This window comes from Garra rufa, chromosome 14 (genome assembly GCF_049309525.1).
Source record: "Garra rufa chromosome 14, GarRuf1.0, whole genome shotgun sequence".
Lineage (NCBI taxonomy): Eukaryota > Metazoa > Chordata > Actinopteri > Cypriniformes > Cyprinidae > Garra > Garra rufa.
The window spans coordinates 33304446-33332156 of record NC_133374.1 but is presented as its reverse complement, the minus strand read 5'-3'; the positions used below and the strand labels follow the sequence as shown (position 1 = coordinate 33332156).

Genomic DNA, 27711 nt, shown 5'->3' with positions numbered 1-27711 from the left:
AAAGACTGAAACATATGGAGGGCAAACTATATTTTTAAATGCATATTTTTAAAAACATATATTTTTATTTTTAAAATATATATTCAATTATATGTATTTATAACTATACTATAGCAAATAACTACTTAAAATACTAGCATAAGTATTTTAGCAAAAAAGTTCATTTTCAAGTAGTTAATAGTTATATTTATTTACTTATTTGTATATTGCCGTATGGGATTTTATTCCATAAACAATCGCCTGTTTTGATTAAAATCCCATACGGCAATATAGAATGGATCTAAAACAAAGAGATCTAAATAAGATCTAACTCTGATATCTGATATCACTGGTTAAAGTTGAACTACAAATCCCAGAATGCAGCGGCGATGTTTTCCGGATTCGGCTTCCACTGGGGAAGAAGCAGCATGACGTCATTGTCAAAAAACCGAGGAAACTCTGCGATCATTGTGCAACACTGGAGCCGAAAATCTGCCGAGGTTGCTGTTGGCGCTGCACGATTGCTATTAACGTTTAAATTAAACGCCTGAAGAAAAGACTGAATGCATTCGGAATAATAGAAACAGTGGGGTGAATCCCCTGTGTTTGGTAAGTGTAAAGATGATTTAATGTGACCTTTAATGTATAGAGCATCCTGCTAGCTAATGGAGAACATTGTGCCTGCTGGTTTTATTTCATCATAAAATAAAATGTGCAGTTTTCACTATCTATAAAGGGTCTAAAGATGAAAGAAGTTAATAGGCCACATCTATGTCTTTTGCTGGGCTCAGAGGTATTGCATATCAGTTTTCAGTTTTCTGCTTGGAGATATTGCATATCAGATATTTTCATCCATACCCAGCAGAGATCAATAAAGTATCTTTTCTGTTCTGTTATTTAATATTGCTATTTTTCCCCATACAGCACAAATTACAGTCATAATGTTAAATATTTAAGGAACATTAAACCATTTTCAACATGTTGATTTCTGGATGAAAATGAAATATTGTTTAGATGGTTTGTTGTTGATGAGAGTAATAAGTTGTGCTCATGCTTTTGCAATATGTGGTAATGTGAAGGTTAACCAGCATAAAAAGTTTACTAAACAATGCAAGTAAATGGCTATAAAAATGAATGTGAGATAAAATATGTTTGCAGTGGTGAATAGTAATAATTATAAATAATTTATATATTATTATTATTAGTAGTAGTATTTGTTATATCATTTCTCATTTGAAAACAATTATACAAAATGAATGTGAACCTTTTGCAGTGGAGATGACGTGGTTGGGTAAAGTGTTTTTAATCATGCAGCTTATTAAGTTAACTTTATATTGAATCAAAAATGTATTTTCATAGGGGGCCTGTTTATGCTCAACTTACAATTTTCAGTTGTATTGCTTTTAAATTTCATATGCTTGCGTCCACCGGCATTCTTAATTAGCTGTTGAAAGTGTGTTTGCGTGTATGCATGTGTGTTGACAGGCGTCTGGGAGTTGTTCTTTATTCTTGTGTCTTTATTGCGGTCCTCTCAGCATCCTGCCATAGGCCTTGGCAACAGCAGCGTTTGAGCACATGCATAGCAGCTTCTCCTATAGCAACACTTTAGAAACAAACACTGCTAATGTGTGTAGTAAAATACAGAGGCACTGTTGATCCAATAAATTAAAGAATGGACAGCAAAAAAATGGTCCCTAGAGACATCAGGCGTAGTTTATTCCCTCGTTTGTTCTCAGTAATACATCACTGGTGTCACTGAAATGTTTGTTCTGTAAGGGCTGCTGCAGCTCTTTTACTTCAAACAGGGTTTTATCAGAGGGATGTTGCTCAGCCATGTGTAGTTTGCATTGCAGTTCTTAACACCCACATATTATCCTCCTGTCTTTCTGTCTGCCTGTCTCTCTCTCTCACTCTCTCTCTTCATTCATGTTTCCTCAGCTGAGCGTGAGCATGGAGGATTATGACTACTTATTCAAAATTGTACTGATAGGAAATGCAGGAGTGGGCAAAACTTGCCTCGTTCGACGCTTCACTCAGGTGTGTGGAATAGTCAAAGTCAAAAGGTGCTTTATTGTCTATTCTGCCACATGTACAGCAGATGCATACAGAGAATTGAAATTTACTCTCAGACCTTTGGTGCATACAGAAACACTAGTCAGTGAGTTTCTATAGAATGTATAGAATTTGCAATCTCTGATAATTATAATTTCATAATCATCCTCTTGGATTTTCTAGGGGCTGTTCCCTCCTGGACAAGGTGCCACCATTGGAGTTGATTTCATGATCAAAACTGTGGAAATAAAAGGAGTGAAAGTGAAGGTGGGTAAGCCTCTTTAGTTTTTGTTTAATTTTGAGGTAACTGTGTGAGAAATAGAATTATTAAAATATAGGGGTTATTGCTGCAGCATGAATAAATAAATAAATAGTGACTTGAGAAGTATTTTAATTATTTTATTTTTATTATTTTGTTATATTTTTAATTTTACAGTTTTAAAATGATCTCTGTCATCTTTTTTTAAAAATTTCTTTTCTTTTTTGTATTCAATCTTTTGGATATGTTCTTGATTACATTTTGTCATACATTGTGATATGTCCTTGGGTTTGCGGAAGGGGCTTATTGTAAGTAAGTAAGTAAATAAATAAAAAATAAAAAATTAGTTGTAGTTGGTATGTCTGTTTGTACATAGCCGCAACCCAATAAGACTGTACTATTTACTACTGTACTGTACTACTGTATTTATTCAAATATTCATACATTGACAGGACTTTGGGTACATTTTTAAAGTGACACAAGGAGGATTCTTAACATAGCCAAATAAAACGAAGTAATAAAAAAATAAAATTAAAAATAGGAATTAAATATGGATACGTTTAAGTTGCGCTGCACTGGGTCAAAATTGCGTGTGTGTCATGTAAGTCACATTATAATATTAAATTCAGAAATAATGTAAAATCTTAGTATAAAACAAAACATTTACAAACATTATAAACACTGTAAACATGTTTTAGTCCCCCTCACTTCCCCTTCTGGAAATCTTTTGAGACTTGAGAATAAACACCACACAACAGTTTTTAAAACTTTATTTAAGTTAAGCTTTATTTATTAAGTCATTGTGTCTTTGCCTTATCTTTATTCATATTGGAATCTTTTGACAGGCAATATTGTTTGGAAAAAGGTTTGGATAATACCTAATCAATATTTAAATACAAACAAAGTTAAGTTTTTTTTCTTTTAAGAAGGAAATGAAGCATTATATTGATACTATATGATTTTTTTATTAAACAAAAAACAATTAAAATGGTGAAAGTTTGTAAATGCATTCAATATATTTAACATGTTGAATATTTACGATTCACGATGGGGGTGCCTTCTACGTTCTTCTTCGGAGCAGATTCAGTCACTCTTAACACACCTCACACCACAGGAAAATCTGATAAAATAATCTTTAAAACCAAGATCATTGGACGTTACCTAGGATTGTCGAAAGGGGAGAAATCGGCCTAAAAACAGCCCGATTAAGGAAGAAAGGAAGAAATATGACTAATCTTGGCCTTTAAATGTAGTAAGCATCAGTTTAGGCCACTAAAACACTGATGGATTTAGTATTTAGTCTGTGCCCCTCTGGGCATTTTTCCGCATTTAAGTGCACTTCCTGCTAATGAAATAGACTGAAAGCTGTCGTTTTTGTTGGGTTCTGCTAGAAGTGCTAAGTGACTTCACTGATTATTTGATCCGCTCATTCCCACAGCTCCAGATCTGGGACACGGCTGGGCAGGAGCGGTTCCGCTCAATTACCCAGAGTTACTACCGCAGTGCCAATGCTCTCATTCTCACCTACGACATCACCTGTGAAGATTCCTTCCGGTGCCTTCCTGAGTGGCTGAGGGAGATCGAGCAGTATGCCAACAACCAAGTAGTGACAATCTTAGTAGGTGAGTAATCAAGTTTAAATAGGTTAATTTTTCTAATTATAAAACAATGTATTTGTCTTTTAGCTACAGTATGTAGAGTGAAATCAATGACACATTGTCCTCTATCAGTAAAGTTTATGTTTCCTTAAGATTGTCAGATTAACTGCACTACACAATAGACCACAGGCAAATTGTAGTAACAGTTGTTCCGTACTGGAGCACATGATATATCTGTCTGTCTGTCTGTCTGTCTGTCTACAGTTGAGGTCAAAAGTTTACATCCCCCTTTCAGAATCTGCAAAATGTACACTGTTTTACCAAAATAAGAGGGATCATATAAAATGTTTATTGTTGTTTATTTAGTACTGACCTAAATAAGATATTTCACATAAAAGATGTTTACATATAGTCCACAAGAGAAAATAATAATTGGTTTTATATAAATGACCCAGTTCAAAAGTTTACATACACTTGATTCTTAATATTGTGTTCTTACCTGAATAATCCACAGTTATATTTTTTTGTTTAGTGATAGTTCATGAGTCCCTTGTTTGTCCTGAACAGTTAAACTGCCTGCTGTTCTTGAGAAAAATATGTCAGATCACCCAAATTCTTTTAGTTTTCCAGCATTTCTGTGTATTTGAACCCTTTCCAACAATTTGGATAATTTTGATATGATTTTGAGATTCATCTTTTCACATTGAGGACAACTGAGGGACTCATCCCAGCAAGCAATTTTTGGTCTAAAAGACGTCTATTAGCCGTGAAAACACAGCCCAGACGTCTAGGCTAAAACAAGTTTGTATTTGGGGTGTCAGTGAAAATTTAATAGACGTCTAAACATATCCCAATATTAGACTAGTCATCAATAAAAAAAAAAAAAAAAATTAAACCATAAAACCTTGTAAACGTTGCTGAGTTTGCTTACAGGATGGAATCCTCATACATCTAACTAGTTATTTTGCCAAAAAAATGGCATGCAACCAAATTCAAGGTTATTTGGGCTGGAAGTAGGTTACACATAGCCGGACTATATTGGGTTTATAGTTAACCCAGACGGTGAAATGACGACTGTTGCTTGCTGGGATGCAACTATTATAGGTTCAAACGCTCACTAATGAAGGAAACAGAATGCTTTTAAGTGCTTTGAATTTGAAGATCAGGGTCAATTTAACTTATTTTGTAATTATCTTCTGTAGCCTCTGAAGGGCAGTCCTAAATGAAAAAAATATGATATTTCGGCAAAATAAGAAAAATGCACACATCTCCATTCTGTTCAGAAGTTTTCACCCCTGGCTCTTAATGCATATTTTTTTCTTCTAGAGCATCAGTTAGTGTTTGAACCTTCTGTAATAGTTGCATACAAGTCCCTTAGTTGGCCTGAGTCTGAAATGATGGATCTCAAAATCATACAGTCATTGTTGGAAAGCGTTCAAATACACTGGAATGCTGGAAAACCAAATAATTTGTGGGACCTGAAGGATTTTTCTGAAGAACAGCGGGCAGTTTAACTTTCAGGACAAAAAAAAAACAAAAAAACAGTTGTGGATCATTCAGGTAACAACACAGTATTAAGAATCAAGGGGATGTAAACTTTTGAATCAGGCCATTTATATAAAGTCAACTATTATTTTCTTTTGTAGACTATATGTAAACATCTTTCATATGAAATATCTTTTTCAGGTCAGTACTTAATAAACATTTAATAAAGCATTTTGTATAATCCCTTTTATTTTGATTAAAATAATTGACATTTTGCAGATTCTGAAAGGGGGATGTAAATCTATCTGTCAGTTGGTCGGTCACAATGAGCTCTGTAAACCAATGCAGGAAATTGTCTTTCAACATTAGTTTAATGTGTTTTTGAAGCTGTTTGTCACTGAACAAACTGACTGGTTTACGTTAGACTATCTATCTGTCACCAGATATTTAATGTCCTTGAAATCAAATAATTTGAGCCCTGTTCATTGCTGTTGTTGTTTGCAGGGAATAAGATAGACCTGGCCGATAAGCGAGAAGTCCATCGGCAGCGTGCAGAGGAGTTTGCGGAGGCACAGAGCATGCTTTATCTGGAGACCTCTGCCAAAGAATCGGACAACGTGGAGAAGCTCTTTCTGGATCTGGCCTGCGAACTGATCCGTGAGGCCAAGCAAAACACGTTGGACAACAACGACTCCACTCCCATGCCTGGAGAAGGGAAAAACATCAATTACTTGAGTTGCTGCAGCATTAACTAGTAGACTTGGCCACTCTGTCTGGCTGAGGAGGGGCAACATGGATTGCATACAAAGTGGTTGTATTGTTGGTAACCACTATGTAGTTGCAGTGGTTACTGTTTGCCACTGTTGTTGAAGTCTAGTTCTTTTACCCTTTTTAAATCCCTGGGTATTTTAAAACATTTGGGAAAACATGATATCTAGATGATGCTGCTTTTAAAGGTGGGTCCAATGCTCCTAGATGCTTTTGGCCAGGAAGGGTCTTGTTACACAATAATGCTTGCTGATAGGTCAGACAGTGACATTTCTACACTTCTGTACAATGCAACGGTTGGGATTTCCCTGTTGACTTGAGCGCCAATTTATTTGTAATAATAGAGATTTAAAAAAATGAGAATGCAGGTCTTTATCAGCAGTCTCACCCACTTGAAGGACTAGGTCATCCAAAAATAAGCCTTCTGTCATTGTTTACTTACCATCATGTTGTTCCAAACCCATATGACTGACTTTGTCTGTGTCTTTGTCACAAAGCTGAAAGTATACATTGACCAAAGCAGTCCATATGACTTGTGTATTATTCCATATTCCAAGTCTTCTAAAGCCATATGATGCTTACAGGTTTGGAATGACGTAAGGGTGAGTAAATGATGACAGAGTTTTTATTTTAGGGTAAACTGCTCCTTTAAGACTCATTGCCACAAAATTGGTGTGTTGGTGTGCACATTTATTATTCGCACAAAATGCACTTCTTGATGATTGCTTGCGAGATTGTTTGAGGTTGCTTATGCATGCATTTTTTAAATGAAGAAGTCAATAATGCAAACAGACAGCCAGCCTCTCTAAATAATCTGTGACCGAAAGATGTGAAGTAAAGCCGCCATTTTAAATCCTCATTTATCAGGTAGTCAGTTTATAAGAATATAAACTCCCCTTACTGCTTGCATGGAAGTTTGGCTGTTAATACTCAATAAAGGCCATGTCATTTTGAGAAGTCATAGCAAAAACCCAACGTGCCTCTGCCATTTGCATCCTGACGTCATACATTACATAGCACTGGGGAATCTCATGGAGCACAGGTTTGGGTCATATTTCAACCAAAAATATCACTCAAACCGGGTTGATATATTCGTTTGGAAGTTTTACTTTTGTTTATTTCAAGGATGATTCTCACTACTGTAATACAGTAATGGAGTAATGGGAATAATACTGTCCAGACACAATTAGTTTGTATACTCATACTCAAACATATACTCCCATAATGTATACATACTTTACAGATTGTTTTTTGCATTATGCGTAGTAATGAGTTTTGTGTTTTCATTACAAAACAGAAGGAAAATGTCCTTAAGTAAATAACAGCAAAAAAATTGTGTTGTTCATAAAAGACGCTTTTCTTTGCAAAGAAGTAATTTCTTTCTTTCTTTTCTTTTTTTCCCCAAGATTTTTAGGTGAAATGCACTACCGTTCAAAAGTTTGGGGTCAGTAAGATTTTCTTTAAAGAAATAATACTTTTGTTCAGCACGGATGCATTAAATGAATCAATTTCTATGTCAAATAAATGCTGTTTTTATACATTTTTTATTTATCAAAGAATCCTAAAAAAAATATTAACTTTTCAGTTTTCAGCATTGAAAATAATTTGGGAAAAAAAATCAAATCTAGTTTTGCATCACAGGAGTAAATTACAATTTTAAATATATTAGGATAGAAAACAATGTTAAATAGTTAAGTAGAAAAAAAATAGTTTAATAGTAACAGTATTTCACAATATTACTGTTTTGTATTTTAATTAAATAATTGCAGTCTAGGTAAGCATAAGACACTTCTTTCAAAAACATTTAAAAAAACTTACTGACCCCAAATGTGTGAATGATAGTTTGTTGTGTTCTTGACAGGTTTCATAAGGTCATAGATTTTTCAGATCACAAAGGTTTTTTGTAGCCAGGTTCTAGACATCATCCTTTAATGTCTTTGCACATTTTACGCTTAAAAGTGAATGGGCTCAATATTATAATGCACTGTCTAAAACGCTTATTTCATTCCATATTGATAGTTTCTTTTTCCAAGGATTACTCCATTTCCCATTTGGAGATTTTCTGTCCTTTTACACATTTTTATGTGTTATCAGAACTGAAATATACCAGGATGCTTTGTAGTTAATTTAGTCTAGCTTTGGTATTGTAATAACTGTAGCGATGTTTCAAGCTTTTGGCACTTGAGGGGCCGAGAGAACAGTGTGTGTGTAGTTTATGTGTGAGTGAGATGTATTTCATAGATGTTTCAGTGAGTTCTTGCACAAATGGTCTTTGTGTTCCAATGCATCGTTTTGAGGAAAAGATGATAGAGTTGTTTAACGGTGTGATACAGTGTGATTCTGATTTCAGCTGGCCTTTGTCTGTTCTGGAACTGTGTTGTGCATTTTAATGACTTTTAAACAGTTGGAACTTGTACCTCCAACCTTGGCTGTGCTGTAAGGTTGTTTGCACCTGTGTCATTACAATGGAACTGTGAATCTTCTCTTTTATAGACTTTCAGTATTTTACTTGCTGCTACAGAGCTTTTTCCTTTTTTTTCTTGTTTTTAACAAAATTGATGGAATTACAACTGAGGTTTTAGATGCAGTGTGCTTGATAATAGTTGTGATTATCATGATTCAGATATTTTGTTTAGTAGAATGTTTTCCCCTTTAGTTTTTTTTTTTTTTTTTTTTTTTTTTTTTGTACACAAAATGTATTCACTAAAACACTAAATAATGCTTAACTTGAGGACCAATTGTTTCAGCTTTTCTGGTTGTCCATGCCTATTACTTTGCAGTATATAATGCATTTTACTCATATTTACACACAGCTGCTTATATGATATTAAGCTTTTCTATTAACATTTTATTTTAAAGTGATAACCTTTTCTAGTTTTGTATAAACTGTTTTCTTTCTACGTTACATGACGTGCCATGCACAGTATTTTCTCTGTCAGGTATTTTTGTCTAGCATTCTTTTACAGATATATGCCATATTGTAATGTGTTGCATTGTGTACCAATGGGACTCTAGGATTTTTTTTGTTTCAATGCCCTAATTTTCAGTATAGTATATGTATTAATAATCGCTTATTTTTTTCTGTATGAGCAATGTTATTATGGCCATTTCATTGTGAAGTACAATATTCATCAAGGAGTAACAGTCTTTTGTCTAGTGTAGATGAAACGCCATTTTTTGAACCCACAAGATCTGTATCCAAAGTAGATAACTGTACATTTATTGTTTTAGTGTGTGCTTTCAATATATAAGTTGTGATGCATTATGTGTAATACATTTATCACAAAGAGACGAAACCCATGACTGCAGCAATTCAGTATTGCGAATAAGCCGTTTTCTTTGAGCAATTGTTTGTGTAACTTATGTTTTAATTCTCAGCATATAGACTGCAAGTTAATACCTTTCTTCAAATAAACATGGTTATGACACTAACTATATTGTAGGAAATATGTAAAACCATTTATATTCTGATTTAAACTTCCACACACACAAATACAGCTTATTAGTTAAAAAAAATAAATAATCTGTTGAGGAAACAATAGCCTACCATTGCTTTAATAGACTCTCAGATTCTAGTAGACTACATTTGTTTTTGTTTCATGTGTAGCATGTTTATTATCATAACTAATATATAGCCTAAGCCTATTTATATTTGTTAATAGATAAATTATACCAATTATGATTTTACTAAAAATAAACGACAATATGGGTACCAATTTCGTAAGCGAAGAGGAATAACAAGAAACTACAAAACCCATGAGGCATCACGGTGGTCACGTTTTTACAATACGGAAGCACGTTGTTTCGTTATATGAAGTTAACAAAACAATCCGTTTATCGACAGAAACTATTGATATAATCCGCTTTGAGTGAGTACATGAGACAGAAAGACACTTTTAATAACTATGCGCACATGACTAACAAATGTAGCTAGCTCTCTGCATGATCATTTCTCAAAATCATCTAATATTTAAGAAATAAAAACTTAAAAGCTACGGTTTTATAACTTATATATTTTAAGGCGTTACATTGTATCTCTTTAGTTTTTAGTGTAGTTTTAAAAGTTTTTCTGCGTCATGGAGCAACTACGAGTCATTTGACATCCTTCCTCGTTCCTCGTATGCTAATGATCCATCGCTTCATAGTTTCACATGCAATGTGACTGGATTCACTCATTCAGCCATGAGACTGACCAACACTGCTCTGCTCTTCCTCCTCATCATCCTCAGCTGTAATGCACTGGCGCTTAAACCACAGCTCTTAGGCAGACACATAGTCCAAACCTACTCTCAGCACTCGTCTGTCTCATATAGAACTTTCTATTTTGATCAACAGGTACGTGTCCTACTTATTTAATTTCTCCTCTGACTGTTTATTCTTGGCCATAAGAAATCTACATTTAAATGCATGTCAAGCTATCAATTTGTTTATACTGATTAGAGATCACTGATACTGTTTTTCACAGAATATGCATAATATTTATTATGTAATTTTCTGATAACCACTATGCATTTTGTTCATTTCAGCTTTAACACAATAAACTAATTAAAATATTAAAACAAACAAACAAACAAACAGACTAAAGTAATGTAATTTAGACTGCAACAATTACAAATACAAACATGGCTTTTGCTTATTTAGCAACTTACATTAAATGGGTGAATGAGCATAAGATGGTATAAACAACAATAATAATTATAACAATAATTTGTTTGGTTATTGTTAGCATTATTATCGTTTATACAATTTTATTTATGCTAAGTTGCTTGTGATCTAAATGACTACAAATTAATTTTTATACAGTATGCTTTTGTGGTGTGGCTTAAAACCGTTCCACTTAAAATGCTACATGTTTCTCAATTGAAAATGTGTGACTGTAAAAAGTAAGTATTCAGGTAATACTTAAGTAAATAAGATGCACTGAATAGTGCAATTTATCAGTGCACTCAATAACCAAAAAAAGTACAAAAGAGTAAATATCTGTTGATTAGGCTGATTCTCTAGCCTTGATCTTATTAACAGAATCTCATTTCACAGCAATAATTTGTTATTAACAGCTATTGGTTAACTATTGTCATTCATCACAGTTGCGAATCACTGTGTTAATCAGAAAGTCTTGTGATAGATCACATTGCAAGGCCTTATTTTGCTACCCACAACAGTTTTATCTGGTTGTGGCTGCTCATTAACTTACAACTGGGCTTCCTTTGCGGATTTCCTTTATTTAATGTGTTCATAATCTGTGCTGTTCTGCTCTGTATTGTGTCTGCAGGAAATTTCCTTTTCCTTTTGGCCCCCACAGAATAATAGCAGATCCTTTCGCCCTTCTGGGCTTGGTCCCGTGTGCAGAGGCATATCGTTTGATGCTGGCAGCCTGCCCATTTTTCACTTTATTGAACTGAAAGTGAAATCTTGAAAGTCCCTTCATTTTATATTTTGTGTGTGTCAGTTTCTGATGGTTTAGCTTGGATTGACTAAAACACACAGTGACATTTTGGTTATTTTAATAAATAATTATTAAAAGTGTGATATGATCCTGCCAGTTGTTTAATAATTTACGTCTCAGAGACATTTAATCTTATTCTCAGGCTAAAGAGTGGCTTAGCAATTAATCTTTTACATGCTGTCTGTGGGAAAAGCTGACACAGGAAAAGCCCTGCGTCTAGTTTTAGACAAAAACAATCCTGTTAGGCTGTACTCCGAGCCTAATTACGTCTTGACCTGGACACGCCAGAGTGAAGGCAATTGTTTCTCGGTGTCTGTTCAACTCATCCTCTGAGCCGTCAGGAAGATTAGGGCTATTTCCTGGCTTTCTTGCTCCTCATTGTCTCGGTTTTGTCCTTGTCAGCACTTAGTAAGCCTTAAACGGTAGCCTTCAGTCGTAGAAGCACAGACGAGGCTGTTAAAATGAGGATCTACAAAGAATATAAGAAGAAAGTGTGTAGGAAATGTAACATGGGTCTAGGATTTTACATTCCCTCTGCGCTTTATTTCACATTCCCGTTTGAGTTGAGCTGTAGTCTGTCGTTTTTTAATTCTCTTTGTTGAACGGTTGAACAGTTGTCGAGGGGATATCTTTTCAGCATCTGTTGCTAGCTGTGGATGGAGAAATGGAAAGCAGTGTTTGACAAGCAACCAAGAGCAAAGCCGTTTTTAAATTCATTAGACAGTACAAAAAGCACTAATGTGTATAAAGTAGGGTGTGATGTTGACAAAAAATTAAATCTCAGTATTTTTTGGGCCTTTGTCAGTACTGATACACTACCGGTTAATAGTACAATTAATATAAATTTTTTTTATGTTTTTGAAAGAAGTCTCACACAGAATGCATTTATTTGATCAAAATATAGTAAAATATTAATATTGTGAAATATTAGTATAATTTATAGTTTTCTATTTTTTAGGGGTGGGCATAGATTAATTTTTTTAATCTACATTAATCTAGATTAAATCTTGGAATTAATCTAGATTAAAATGGCTAATTTGAATTCTGCTGAAGGCATTTAGAATATGTGTGCTACCCAAATAATGACTAAAAGTAAGTCTTCGAGAACGGGCCAGGTGGCGCATTAGACCAGGCGCTCATCTCCTGTTTCCAAAATGCATCACAAACTGCTTGACAATTGCAGTTACAACATAATTACCTATACAAACTTGTGTAACCAAGTACTTCTGCGCAAAAGGCTGCAGGACATGCGCGTTGCCGTTAAATACACAGACGCGCACGGGCATGGATTTCTGCGTGCATAGTCTTCCATTAAACTGCGTTGCTTTTAGAAGCGTCAATTCAGTTGTTACATATAGTTTAATGTCTTTATTGCGGGATTATCAAAGTAAATTATAACTCACGTGCCCCAGTAAAAAGGGTCTAGCAACGCATCTGCCCTGAAGCGGCTTCATAACTGCATCCATGTTTGCACGTCTCATTTGATGTGGTAATTTCACAGAAGTTGAAGACTCGTTCTCGCCCCCTACAGTGCAATTCGACTAGGTATACGTCATCCGCGCTCAAATATCAAGGTGAAAGTCATCATATCTTGCGTAGTTTAGACTCAGCTCCCAATCCAATTTTGAGAATAGATTAACGGCGATATTTTTTTTATCGCCCGATAAGAGTCTCACGTTAACGCAGCACGTTAACGCCGATAATGGCCCACCACTACTATTTTTATATGTTTTAAAATGTAATGGCAAAGCTGAATTTTCAGCAGCCGTTACTTACAGTCTTTTGCAGTCATAAATTTACCTATAGTCTTTTTTTTTAAAGATATATCTGCTTATAGTATAATATCTGTAATGTAAACTTAATTAAATTTGACCTTGGAGAGTTTTTGCACCTTAGAACAAAGTTATCTGGAAAAAAGATGTTCAACGTTCAGCAAATATTATGTATGTTGTACAGCACTATATAAATGTACTGTGTAAAACCATCTAAAGAAAAATAATTCATAAATAGTTCACTGAAATCTGACATTTCTATTGTAATTTTTTCCATGTAATTTCTTTTGAAACCCATATGACTTATATTTTCTGTGGAACACAAAAGTAGATGTTAGGAAGGATTTCCATGCTGCTCTTTTTCCTACAGAGAATGTAAATTACATAAACCTGATACATAGTGCAGGATTCACATAAATACTTTTCTGGTGGCTCTACAATTTTGTTTTTAAGCCTGACACAGCCCCTGGTCACCATCCACTTTCATTGTAATTGAAAAGGGCAGTGTGAATGTTCCCTGGAGTTGAAAATGACCCAGGAGTGTTGTCTGCAGGAAAAGTCAAACATGAAAATTTGTCCAGGTTTCTTCAACCCTGTGGATACATTTTCATGCATGGGTTTTAAACGTTGTTTTTACAGCTATGAATTCCTGCAGATCAGGTTCTTCTTAAAAGAGACTATAAAAAGACGTTTTTAGACATGATAAAGTAAGTTACAAAAAAGCTATGTATGCTAGGCATACTTCCACATTTTCACATGGAAACAGGAAGTAGATTGATGACTCTTATTCTCTTCATTCCTCATTATTTGCTTTGAAAGTTTCTAACAACCAGGAGAGGGCGCTGCATTTCTGAACCAGTGTCTATAAAGCAGGGTTCCTCAAATCTTACCCTGGAGGGCCAGTGCACTGCAGAGTTTAGCTCTAACCCTGATCAAACTCACCTACCTGTGATTCTGTAATGATCCTGAAGACCTTGATTAGCATGCTCACGTGTGTTTGATAAGGGTTAGAGCTAAACACTGCAGGAAAATGGATCTCATAGGCCAGATTTGAGGATCCCTGCTATAAAGTGACCCACCTAACCTCTGCAGACAAAATTAGAAGCTTTCTCAAATTTGCCATAGTCATTTTTAAGATGATGATAAAGAGGATTTTATTTTATATGTGACCTTGGACCACAAGTAGCACATGTATATTTGAAGCAATAGCCAAACATACATTGTATGGGTCAAAATTATTGATTTTTCTTTTATCCCAAAAATCATTAGGATAGTAAGTAAAGATCGTGTTCCATGTTCCAAGATATTTTGTATATTTCCTACTGTAAATAAATAAATAAATATATATAAAACTTATATAACTTAATTATGGATTAGTAATATGAATTGCTAAGAACTTCATTTGGACAACTTTAAAGACAATTTTCTCAATATTTTGATTTTTTTTTTTTTTTTTTGCACCCTCAGATTCCAAATTTTCAAATAGTTGTATCTCAGCCAAATTTAAATTGAAATAAAAAAAGGGACCCTTATAACAGGTTTTGTGGTCCAGGTTCAAATATGTAACTTCACAACAGAGTAAGAATGTTGTATAATAGAAGTTTGGTCATTAAGATTTTATTTATTTATTTTTTATTTTTTTAAAGAAATTAGTACTTTTATTGAGCAAGGCTGCATTAAATGTTCAATAGTGACAGATAGTTGTTATGTTCCAAAGATTTTTTAATTCAAATAGATCACTGCAAAAATTACTGTCTTACTTAGATTTTTTGTCTTGTTTCCAGCCAAAATATCTAAAAATTCTTAAATCAAGAAGAATTTTCTAGGTAAGTAAAAATTATTTTCTTGTTTTCAGAAGAAAAAAAAAACAAGTCAAAATTAAGTTTTTGCTTAGAGCAAGCGAAATAATCTAACAATGAGGTAAGCAAAATTTTTTTTTATTTAAAACAGAAAATAAGATTATTTTTCTTACCCCATTGGCAGATTATTTTGATTGTTTCAAGCAAAAACGCACTTAATTTTGATTTTTTTTTTTTTCTAAAAATAATTTTTACTCGTCTAGAAAATCCTTCCTAATTTAAGAATTTTTAGATATTTTGGCTGAAAACAAGGCAAAAAATCGAAGCAAGAAAAGCATTTTTTGCAGTGATGTTGTTCTTTAGATCTTGGTATTTATCAGAAAATCCTGAAAAATTGTTTCATGGTTTCAACAAAAATATTAAGCAGCACAATTGTTTTTAACCTCAATAAAAATAAGAAATGTTTCTTGAGCTCCAAATCAAATTATAATGATTTCTGAAGGTTCATGCAACACTGAGTGGGGTAATGATGCTGAAAACTCAGCTTTGCATTTTATTTTAAAATTAAATGTGAAATTTGTGAAAATGCTAATATTTATAATCCTGTTACTCTGATATTTAAACATACATGTACATGTGATGTAAAGTATTTTTAAGCAGTGTGAATCCAAAAGTATGAATAATTTGTGTATATTAGTATTTTAACAGTAACATGCATGCACTTTCATGATACAATTTGTAAAATATGTTTTTTAAGTGAAAATGGAATGAATAGACTTATAAATTATGTAAAAAGGCCATTTTCTAGAGCTTGAGATGTAACAGCTTACACAGAAAATAACTCACTAAAGCATGTGAATATAGCTGACACTCATTTGACCTGCAGCCAGGCTCTAACTGCTGTTGAATGAATGTAACTGTGAGCGCTCAGAGTCCTTTTGCTGTTACTGGCTCATAAAATTTCTGCCTCTTTTGTTGCCAACGGGAGGAGAAAGAGGGTATTTACAAAAAAAACAAAACACTAGATAGAACATTCTTTATTAAGTGTTGGGTGGGATTCAGAAGAGTGTGAGCTGTTAGGGACTGCAGCATTGCAGCTCTGGGAACAAATTTTAACATTCTTTTTACTTCTTCCCTCAAACTTGGAGAATTTATGGAAATGTAGAAGACAGTGAACGGCCCCTGGACCGGTTGAATGGATATTACAATTCTGCTGAAACCGGAACTAATGTGGCATCCCTGACGCTGGCACTAGATTTTAATACAAATTGAGGCTAATTATCCCTCCATCCTGCTCGGAGGTTTTACGCTCAACAATACCAAATGGCTGAAGGCCAGAAGATTGAGGAGAACACCCAGGAATAAAGACTGTGTAGTATCGTTACTGTACATTAAGTCCAGACAGGGGTGTAACAACATTAAAACTGCTTATAGTTAAAATAGCAGCAGAACAACATTATTAAAGAAATAGTTTACTCTAGGGATGCACCAAAATGAAAATTCGTCCGATTACTAAACACGGTTTTTCATGTTTTCTCCTCATGTATTTTGCAGTATTTTTTTTTCACCATTGCATAAATTAAAAAGCCAAAATCTGCTTTTACAGTTTTGTCTTGCTTTTCAAAGAAAAAAATCAATTACAAAACAATTTAAAAATATTTACTTAACACTAAACATTTTTAACATTCTAGTAGACATTGTAGCCTACCAGCAAAGCACAATTTAACATAAATTAATAAGTTAGAAAAATAATAGTCTTTGGCCATTTTTAAGACCCCCTTCTTGAATCAGGCATGTGTTTTTTAATGTACAAATAAATGCAGCCTTGCTGAGCAAAGGAGAATGTTATAATAAATGTATTAATAGAGCTTGACTGTTATCATTATTTGTGTCTTAGTTTTTAATTTTATTTTACAGAACAACAGTAAAATTACAATACTAACATTTATGAATGTTGACCTTTATTTTGGTGGAAACCCGCAAGAAGACCTCAGTATACTTTTTGCTGACAGCAGCCGACATGTTTGCTGCGTTAGTGTGCACCACTATTTAATCGTGTCACGTCATTGCGCGGTATAATTTATTCAGCCTTTTCACATATTTGGCGGAACGCCGAAAGAGCTTTTCTTTGCTATTTTCAGCCGAATAATTTCGGTTGCCAAACATTCGTTGTATCCCTAGTTTACTCAAAAATTTTAATTTGCTGAAAATTTACTTTCAGGTAAACGAATATGTATAAATGAGTTTGTTTAGCATTACATCACTTGCTCACCAATGGTGAATGCAAGTAAACTCTGCAGTAAATATGTGGCGTCAGAGTCAAAGTCCAAACAGTTGATTAAAAATATCAGTAATCAGTATTCCACAAGTGATGACATCCCCTTGTCATCCAAGATGTTCATGTCTTTCTTTCTTCAGTCATAAAGAAGTTATGTTTTTGGAGGAAAACATTTCAGGAATTTTCTCCATATAGTGGATTTCAATGGTGCCCACAAGTTTAAACTTCCAAAATGCATTTTAAATGCAGCTTCAAAGGGCTCTAAATGATCCCAGCCAAGAAATAAGGGTCTTATCTAGCGAAATGATCAGTCATTTTCTTAAATAAATTAATTCTTATACACGTTTTAACCACTAATGCTTGTCTTGTCACCTCTGCGATGCGCATGCGTACTCTGTGCAAGTTCACAGATAATTTACTCACCCCCTTGTCATCCCACATGTTCATGACTTACTTTCTTAAGTAATTTCTTAAGAAATTATGTTTTTTGAGGAAAACATTTCAGGAATTTTCTCCATATGGTGGACTTAAATGGTGCCCAGGAGTTTGAACTTCCGAAATGCAGTTTATATGCAGCTTCAAAGGGCTCTAAATGATCCCAGTCGAAGAATAAGGGTCTATACACTTTTTAACCAAATGCTCGTCTTGTCTAGCTCTGCGATGCGCTCCAGTTCAAGACAGTTAGGGTATGTCAAAAAAAAACTCCCATCTCATTTTCTCCTCCAACTTCAAAATAGCTCTACATTGCTGCAAAAAAAAAAAAAAAAATACAGACCAAGTGTTTACAAAGTGAATGTGCAAAGAAGATTTTAAAGTTGGAGGAGAACATGAGATGGGAGTTTTTGACATACCCTAACTGTCTTGAACTGGAGCGCATCGCAGAGCTAGACAAGATGAGCATTTGGTTAAAAAGTGTATAAATGTTAATTTATTTAAGAAAATTACTGATTGTTTCACTAGATAAGACCCTTGTTCTTCGACTGGGATCATTTAGAGCCCTTTGAAGCTGCATATAAACTGCATTTCGGAAGTTCAAACTCTTGGGCACCATTTAAGTCCACCATATGGAGAAAATTCCTGAAATGTTTCCCTTAAAAAACATAATTTCTTTATTACTTAAAGTAAGTCATGAACATCTTGGATGACAAGGGGGTGAGTACATTATCTGTGAACTTTTGTTCTGGAAGTAAACTAATCCTTTAAATTAAAATTCACTTTAATGCAAAAAAAAAATAAAATAATAATAATAATAATAATAATGACACATATGTGTGCTTAGAAATATTTCACATTCTTATTTTCCTTTGTGTATTTTTGTTTTTAAACTAAAAGCTGGTTTTTTTTTTTTTTTGTCTTAATCTGACTTCTTTTATTACAGATTGACCATTTTGGCTTTTTGGAGAATGGCACATTCAAACAGAGGTACCTTCTTAATGACCAGCACTGGCACAAGGAAGGAGGCCCAATCCTGTTTTACACGGGCAATGAAGGAGACATCACATGGTTCTGTAACAACACTGTAAATATGAATTTTCTTAATATCTTCTGGCAGAAAAAAAAAACCTTCTATAGAGGTATAGAGATTTTGGAACTGACAAAACTACCACTTCCGGAAGTAAAAATTGCATACATTTTCTCCATAGAGAGAAATCAGAGAATTGCGACAAGCAAATCGTGCCAAAACATAGGGAAAAGTACTTATGGAGCTAAGGCCACTGTTGCACTCTATTCTGTTTGGTGCCACAAAAATATCCAGCTTCATTTTTAATATTTGATGATAATAAAGACATCCTTAGATATGGATGAATACAAAATACTAAAACAAATTCAAAAATTGCCATTCAGAGGAAAAATATCTTGTAAAAGTATAAAATTGAGTATAGAGTTAGCATGCTAACTCTTAGTCCAAATAAAAGCTCAATATCTCAACCTCTACTTTTACCCAAGGGTTTCATGTGGGATGTAGCAGAAGAGCTGGGAGCCTTGCTGGTTTTTGCTGAACATCGCTACTATGGAGAGTCCATGCCGTTCGGCGAGGAGTCTTACAGCGTGAGTCAATACTGCTGCTCATGTCAAGCAACAAGGGTCATTTAGCTAACACTGTCCTTGACCTTCTGGGCTTGTCTTTCCTTTCCTCCAGAATGCAAAGAATCTGAACTACCTGACCTCGGAACAAGCTTTAGCTGACTTTGCAGTGCTCATCAAAGCTCTGAAAAAAACCCTGCCTAGAGCTCAGAAGAGTTCAGTCATCGCCATTGGGGGCTCCTACGGCGGGATGCTGGCAGCCTGGCTGAGGATGAAGTATCCCAGTGCAGTTGTAGGGTAAGTGTATGCCGTGTGCGTACATATATGCACTACCATTTACAAGTAGTGAAGACTAATATGTAACAAAATATTTCTATTTTGAAAGATACTATATATAAAAGATATATGAAGTTGACATTTAACGTTAAAACGTTTAATAAGTGTTTAAGGGTCACAGCTAGTGTAGTTTATATCTAAATGTGAAGTATTAGTCTATTAAAAATTCATAAGTACAGCATACATATGCATACTTAATGGAGTATTGCCTAGAAAATTAATAATATCTTACATTTAGAGTGTCATGGGATTCTGGAATAGCAAAATGCTTAAATGCAGTGTGTAACCATGTGTTTAATTAAGGAAGGTGATGCCATTCTGCAGAGAAGTTTGTGATTATTGGTTGTTTTATTCTACTGTGAAATGAAATGATCAGCGATTGTGACCCTTTGATGTTTTCAGTGCTCTTGCCGCATCCGCTCCCATCTGGCAGTTCATTGTGCCGTGTGGAGAGTTTTACAAAGTGGTCACCCATGACTTCACCATCAGTGGCACCAACTGTAGCAGTAACATCAGGAGGTCATGGGCGGCCGTTGACAGGGTCTCAGCAACAGGTTGGTGGACGTGATTGCTATTCTACTTTGCCCCTTGTTAAAAATAATATTTCATGATCATGTTATGCTTGTGTAGATTAATATTGTTGACAGTTTTTGGAAGATGTGGTACTGATTACAAGATTTTGTTCTAGTTGTTGTATACCCATGTTCATTTGTGATTCTTCATGGTTTTGTACTAACTCTCTTTTTAAAGCGTATAGGTTGTCCTGGACTCATTTGATCAGCTTTTCCTTTTATAGGCGAGGGTATGCAGTGGCTGTCTCAGGAATTTGGACTGTGTAGTCCTTTGAAGACTCCAGACGAAGTGTACGGCTTCAAGGCTTGGCTGCAGGAAACCTGGGTGAACTTAGCCATGGTGGATTATCCATATGAAGCCAACTTCCTTCAACCACTTCCAGCCTGGCCTGTTGAGGTACGATAAGTTCACTTCCAAGGTTTTCCTTACAGAACATACTGTGGCACACAGACTACAAGTTTATACTTTAAAAGCACTGTCGTGGGATGAAAGCGTCTGCCAGGTGTAAAAATGTAACATATTTATATATATGTCAGTGACGTTAAGATGTCTACATCAAAAAAAATATATGAAAGTGATTTTATGTTCATAGAAAGCACATTAAATGTAAGTAAAGTGTCTACTTTTAAGGTTTTAAATAATATTTTGGAGAATAAAATGTCAAAGTTTGACAGAAAACTGTATTTTTTTTTTTGAAAAACAATAATTTAAAGCAGTATTACATTTATTGTTTTTATGCTTAAACCCCTTTTTGTCTTTGACCCATATTTATTTATTTATTTATTTATTTATTATTAGTTCTTTAAATATTTTCAGAACTTACTATTTGCTAGGCCCTGCCCACATTTCATATAATTTTTACATAAATTGCATTTCCTTAGTATATTGTGACTGTGGAGTGGTAAATACTGTATGATGAAAAAAAAATCTTACATTGTCTATAATATAGTATGACACATGTTACAAGAATAATGAATGATTAAAACACAACAAAAGTCATTAACATTAAATTGTACTATAGGAGTTGGATTTCACAGCTAGTCGGTATGAATCATTCTCACTCTATGGTTTCCTTGTTAATGCCGACTCACCTCTAATAATAAGTCAGTTGTTTTACCCATTTACACCAGTATGCAAATAGCTTCATTCATATTCATAAAACTTCTGTTTTCGTTCACCCTCAGAATTGTGCTTTTGTTCAGGTTTTGGTTAGAGGGTGGCGTGAACAGAAAACATGTTTATTGTCAGGACTCCTGAGGCATCCGTATTTTCATTCATTGAATCTATCTGACAAAGCAAAGGAAAATGAATATGAAGAGCCTTAGTGTGCATGACAAGAAAGCAATATAAGTTCTACTCCTAAAGCTGAGTTGCTGACCTAGAGAATATTTTAAAATGAATCTGAATTGCTGTACAATAAATTTTACTTTCATATTTGACATATTTCAGAGTGAAAGTTGATAGTAAGTCAGAAAAAAATACTTGAATTGTGAAAAGTTGGCATTACATATAAGACGAAGCCAGACTGAAGACTAGTTTGCTAAAGCAATGCCTAAATAGCTATTATTTATTTATTTTTTTATTTCACTGTTGAACAGTATTTTGTACAAATAGTTCTAAACTGTTAAAACTGATACATTTAATACATAATATTTTGTGTGCTGTGTATTTTTCTGTTTATAAGACTATTGCATCTTTAGTTTGACAACATATAGGGTCATATGACGTTGCTAAAAAGAACATTATTTTGTGTATTTGGTGTATTAACGTGTCGATTTTTACAAAGCTCATCCAGTGCGTTGTGATTGGCCGAATACCTCAAGCGTGTGACTGAAATGTTATGCCCCAATAAAACCCATTATAAATGAGGACCTAATTACTGATTATAATACCTCATACTGTCTTTTTCATGTCTGCATTTGTGATCGTAGAAACGACAAACAACAAGCACTGCTTTACAATGCTCAAAACTCATGTTTGAATAGTCAGTAGCAATTTTTTAAAATATGAAAATGTACCTACATGCTGTGAGTCAGAAGTGCCAGACTGTCTTTGTAAAGTTGGAATTGCATCACTTTATAGAAACAGCCTTTGTGTCTCTTTGGGTTTGAGACTTTAATCTTTGCAACTTTACAGATCTTATACAATATCCCTTACATTTCAGCAACCATTTTAGTATATCTTCTCAAGTGTCAATACTATGGAAATGAAACTTGGATATATTTTAGAGTAGTCAATGTGCAGCTTGTATAGCAGTATAGATTTATTGTCCCCTGAAAATTACTCAACATACAGCCATTATTATCAAAATAGCTGGCAACAAAAGTGAGTACCCCCCTTTTTTTCAAGTTGCATCTCTTGTATGCTTTTGTGCCATTTGGATATCTTGCTGAAATAAAATAGTTTTTTAGCTATGAATTTTATTTGTTTCGTACTTATATCGTACTTATACACCACACACAAGTGGCTTGTCACAAAAACAAAACTAGACCACTTCCATTGTGATCAACAAAGCTGTCTACACTTGGCATGTCTGGTATAGACATTCTGTTAGATTGTGGCTGGCTGGCAGACAGGGTAGACAGTAGACATCAAGGCAACTCAGTAGGTTTGGGAACAGAGATAGACTTGGCAGTGTGAATTTGAATCACAAAAGCTTTTATTTTTAAGGAAAAAGTTTAATCATTCTCTTATTTTAATTAGGACATTTTAGGCACATTATCGTCTTTGCTTTTTTATGGGTAACTGCAGCTTATTTCTAGCACATATGAATATGTAGACTTTGTAGACTTTGCAAAAGCTCAGATGGTTTACTCTTGAGTAGTTTACTTTTCCCCCCTCAAAACTGATAATGTATGCAACCCCTATGGGTGGTTAAAGCAGTTTAGGCAGCGGGTGCAAAGAGGAGGCTTTTTAATGACAAAGCTAATGTGATTATGTGAGTGACTGAGAGAAGGGGGTATTGAAGGCTTAGGAGTGGGAAATCTGTTGCTGGAGATGAATGTGTAAGCCTAATCCCATCTGAAAAGTAGAGAGAAGGTGCTTTGGACAGCCTCTGCTGGTTTTGTCATAGTATAAATCTCTGCTCGGACATGCGTGTAGCTTATCTCGCGCACAGACCACCATCTCGGAAGAAAAGGTCAGCAACAACCTTCTCAAACCCACTCAAAATCAGACATGACAGATATCATGCCTTTAAGAGTGATGTGTGTTAATGTGTGTAATATGTTGCAATGGTAAAATAAATCTACTGTCCCAATTAAGTGTGTAGAGATAACTATAAGTGGTCACATATGTTGCACAGCGAAATTTAAAAAAAAATTTTTTATATGACCTCAAGTCACTTATTGGTATGCCAAATGGTAAGTGCAAAATTTCAAACGTCATCTTTGTGACAAAAACTTTACCAAGAAATCTCACTAAGATGCCATCACAGTAATTGAGATGTAAGAGAAAAAAACAGACTTGTAGGAGACAGTTGTTGAAGTCCCAAAGAATTTGAAGTAGTGATATTTTCTTCCATATTGGGATGAATACCTGAGTGTGAAGTAGTATTGAAAAAGAAGACAAAATATAGGCCAGGGACTTCTATCCATTGTTGTTTGATTGGATTTTGAAGTGTTGGCTTTGCACTCAAACATTTTAGTCGATCGTGGATGAATGGGGTTTAAATCAGAAGATTTTTTTGTAATGTGCTTGCAAATATTGGCAATGCTTCAAGTATTTGCATTATTTCATGACTGAGGTCCAATCTTATTTATGTGAAGCCATTTTCCATAGATAACTGCATAGCTTGATATGTTTGTCAAGGTTTCTTTGTCTTTGAAACGTTCTTTCTTTGTTCCAGCTTGACTGTGATAAATTCCACTCCAGCAGAATTCCATTCCACTCAATTTCACATGCAAATCAGTTGATTCCACAAAAAAGCTGCATGGGGGATTTTCACAGCAAAATTGTTTTAAAAGGACTGGAACATATGGAACATCTTCATGCAGATAAAGCTTTGCTTGTTTGCAGATCAAAACTGTAATTTGCGCCTTTGTTATGCAATAAAGCAGAACCGTTGTAATCTCTCTGAACATAAAGACAGCTGTTTGCTCTGTGATTTACATGTGTTTTTCTGATTCTCAGGTGGTCTGTAAAAATCTTCGTTTGAATACAGATGTATCAGACAAACAGCTGTTGAATGGTATCTCTAAAGCTGTAAGAGTGTACTACAATTACACGGGAGATGCAGTCTGTCTCAACACTTCACAAACTGCTACTGGGAATCTAGGCTTACTTGGTTGGTTCTATCAGGTAAAATATTAAAATGTTTGGAAATTTGACTCTATATGGTCACATTTATTAATATAGGTCATTGCATTCTGTTTTATTTTGATTCACATGTTGTTGAAAAATTAAAATGCTGTTCTTTCCATACATAGAATACATTAATTGTAATGTAAACGAAAGCTGTTAAGATAAAAGTTTTTTGGTTTTTCAGACCAAAATTTAAGTTGTTATTCACAGAAAAAATGCTTAGAAGTCTTTGGGATGTTAGGTCACACTTGGGGCCAGTTTTAATCAGGGCAAATTAGCGCAAGAGCGCAATTCCAAAACACAAAATTTCTGAGGGTGATTTGACTAACAATGTGCAAATTAAGGAACACAGACGCAACATCTCATTTACATATCAACCAACGCAAAATACCAAGCGCAGCACAAATTAGCGTAGTCGCAATTAAAGAATAAAGGAATAAAGAAGCCACAGTCGTTAAAAAGAAGCGGAGGCCAAAAAATGAAGCTTTGCTAGAAGTTTTGATAGACCTGGCATTGCATGACTCCTAGTTGAGGGTTTTCCAAGTCATCTTTTATTTCCTGAAGCAAATTAAAAATAACATGGCTTGGCAAACAATATGTTTGAATAATGTGTTCTTCTGGTACCTCCTCCTAGCAACAATAATTGCAGCCATTTCAAGCGCAAAATAGTTGAAGAAATGCTTTTTTGGGGCATTAAATAATGGCGCGAATGCCAGTAATTTCACAAATGCAAACATTAGTGAAACACGTTGAGTGATTTATTTGAATACTTCTCTCCTATAAATTTTGCGTCTGAAAGGGAAACTCCTACAAATGCATATTCAGCAAGGGCAGGCGCAAAAATAACTGTGTCCACGCCATTTCAGTGCTAATTCTTCACTCGCGTCTTTAGTAAAACCCGACAGTACAATTTTAATGCCACAAGACGGTTTGCGCTGGTGCAAGCTGTTAGTAAAACTGTCCCTTGGTCTGTTTTTCTCACAAAGCTATTGTAGGATGACTTTATTATACATTTGTGATGCTTTTGTGTCATTTTCTGTGTATTTTCAGTTGTTTTAAAACTAAAAAGCTAATTTCTGGATCTTGTTGTTGAACATCCTTTGATGTGGTGTAATATTTGCAGAGCTGTACAGAGATGGTAATGCCAATGTGTACAGACGGCGTTGCTGACATGTTTGAGCCACAGCCATGGAACTTCCAGGCTTTCTCAGATGAGTGCTACAACCAGTTTGGAGTACGGCCAAGGCCAGACTGGGCCGAAATTGTGTATGGTGGAAGAAACATAAGTGATCACAGCAACATCATCTTCAGGTAGGACCTCTTGTATTTGTATACTATTAAGCACTGCCCTACTTTTTCACTCCAAACCATTAATTAAAAGAAATTTGTGTGATGAGATATTTATTTTGGTTTAGGTTGGGTTTAGATATTAGTTCTGTTCCAAAAGCCTTGCTGTCTAGTGCCTATATAGGCAACTTTATGAATCTCAAAAATAACTGATTTTGGAACACACTGATTCTAATAATGTTGGGTTAGGGTTAAGGTTTAATGTTGGCATGTTTCTTAATTAATGGTGTAATAGTCCACATAAAAATTCACAACACAGACACATTTTTATTGATTCTTAAAGGAGAAGTTAACTTCCAGAACAAAAATTTACAGATAATTTACTTATCCCTTTGTCATCCAAGATGTTCATGTCTTTCTTTCTTCAGTCATAAAGAAATTATGTTTTTTGAGGAAAACATTTCAGGATTTCTCTCCATATAATGGACTTCTATGGTGCCCCCGAGTTTGAACTTCCAAAATGCAGTTTAAATGCAGCTTCAAAGGGCTCTAAATTGGTTATTTTCAAAAAAAAAAAAAAAAAAAAAAAAAAATATATATATATAATATAATATATAATATATAATATATAATATAATATATAATATATAATATATAATATATATAAATTGTACTTTTTAACCTCAAATGCTTGTCTTATCTAGCTCTGTATGTACTCTGTGTATTCTGGTTCAAGACAGTTAGGGTACGTTGAAAAACTCCCATCTCATTTTCTCCTCCAACTTCGAAATCACCCTACATCGCTGTTGTACCTTTTTTTTGTAAAGGGAGTTTGATCTTCTTTGCACGTTCACTTTGTAAACGCTGGTTCGGTACTTCTGCAGCAATGTAGGATGATTTTGAAGTTGGAGGAGAAAATGAGATGGAAGTTTTTTGACACAGAGTACACAAAATGTTTTTGAAAATAACCAATCTTTTCACTAGATAGGACCCTTCTTCCTTGGTTGGGATCGTTTAAAAGCCCTTTGAAGATGCATTTAACCTGCATTTTGGAAGTTCAAACTCGCGGGCACTATAGAAGTCCACTATATGGAGAGAAATACTAAAATGTTTTCCTCAAAAACAATTTCTTTACGACTGAAGAAAGAAAGACATGAACATCTTGGATGACAAGCGGGTGAGTAAATTATTTGTAAAGTTTTGTTCTGGAAGTGAGCTTCTTTTCTATTTTTTTCAGTGATCTTATAGCAATGCATTCTGGAAGGGCCTTCTCAACAAAGCATAATTTAAATGAAATGCTGCTTTAACACCTGGTCATTACAAGGTATTTTAGAAAATAGTTGGTGGTCTGTATATGCCAGCTTAGAAGGATTTTCACCAGGTTTTGGAACAGAGCTTTTCATTTGGTGATACTATGAGACCTAAAGGTGTGCTGTCTTTTTCAGTAATGGAAATCTGGATCCATGGATGAGCGGTGGAGTGACCAAGAGTCTTTCAGAATCTTTGGTTGCCATTATGATCGATGGAGGTGCTCACCACCTCGATCTGCGCTACAACAATGAGTTTGACCCAGAGTCAGTTCTCAAAACACGGGCGCTAGAAGTACGCTACTTCAAGCAGTGGCTCAAACAGGCAGCAACTACACAATGATATGGAATCAAGATCATTGAAAATGAAATAACGACTTTAAGAAACATGAAACAATTCTGTTTGCTATGTGCCAAAGTTAGTGGTCTCTTCCTTGGTACTCAA

The 27711-nt window shown here is 34.7% G+C and overlaps 2 protein-coding genes across 2 annotated transcripts; both read left to right on the top strand.

Moving 5' to 3' along the window:
• The first annotated feature begins 434 nt into the window (after nt 1-434).
• On the top strand, nt 435-9573 carry rab30 (RAB30, member RAS oncogene family). The gene is made up of 5 exons (XM_073817717.1): nt 435-588; nt 1918-2016; nt 2215-2298; nt 3729-3912; nt 5878-9573. The coding sequence occupies exons 2-5, from the start codon at nt 1930-1932 to the stop codon at nt 6126-6128; spliced, it is 606 nt and encodes a 201-aa protein (XP_073673818.1). The 5' UTR covers nt 435-588; nt 1918-1929; the 3' UTR covers nt 6129-9573.
• A 384-nt stretch (nt 9574-9957) lies between these two features.
• On the top strand, nt 9958-27711 carry prcp (prolylcarboxypeptidase (angiotensinase C)). The gene is made up of 9 exons (XM_073818229.1): nt 9958-10476; nt 18815-18955; nt 19384-19485; nt 19577-19758; nt 20200-20351; nt 20594-20766; nt 24502-24669; nt 25796-25983; nt 27405-27711. Exons 1-9 carry the CDS (start codon nt 10324-10326, stop codon nt 27607-27609), a joined length of 1464 nt encoding a protein of 487 aa, XP_073674330.1. The 5' UTR covers nt 9958-10323; the 3' UTR covers nt 27610-27711.

Bases quoted from the DNA above. Each gene is read 5' to 3' on its own strand.
- rab30 (XM_073817717.1), top strand. From the start codon at position 1,930: ATGGAGGATTATGACTACTTATTCAAAATTGTACTGATAGGAAATGCA. The intron at 2,017-2,214 runs GTGTGTGGAATA...TGGATTTTCTAG, and splicing joins TCGTTCGACGCTTCACTCAG to GGGCTGTTCCCTCCTGGACA. The intron at 2,299-3,728 runs GTGGGTAAGCCT...TCATTCCCACAG, and splicing joins TAAAAGGAGTGAAAGTGAAG to CTCCAGATCTGGGACACGGC.
- prcp (XM_073818229.1), top strand. From the start codon at position 10,324: ATGAGACTGACCAACACTGCTCTGCTCTTCCTCCTCATCATCCTCAGC. The intron at 20,352-20,593 runs GTTGGTGGACGT...TTCCTTTTATAG, and splicing joins TGACAGGGTCTCAGCAACAG to GCGAGGGTATGCAGTGGCTG. The intron at 20,767-24,501 runs GTACGATAAGTT...TCTGATTCTCAG, and splicing joins TTCCAGCCTGGCCTGTTGAG to GTGGTCTGTAAAAATCTTCG.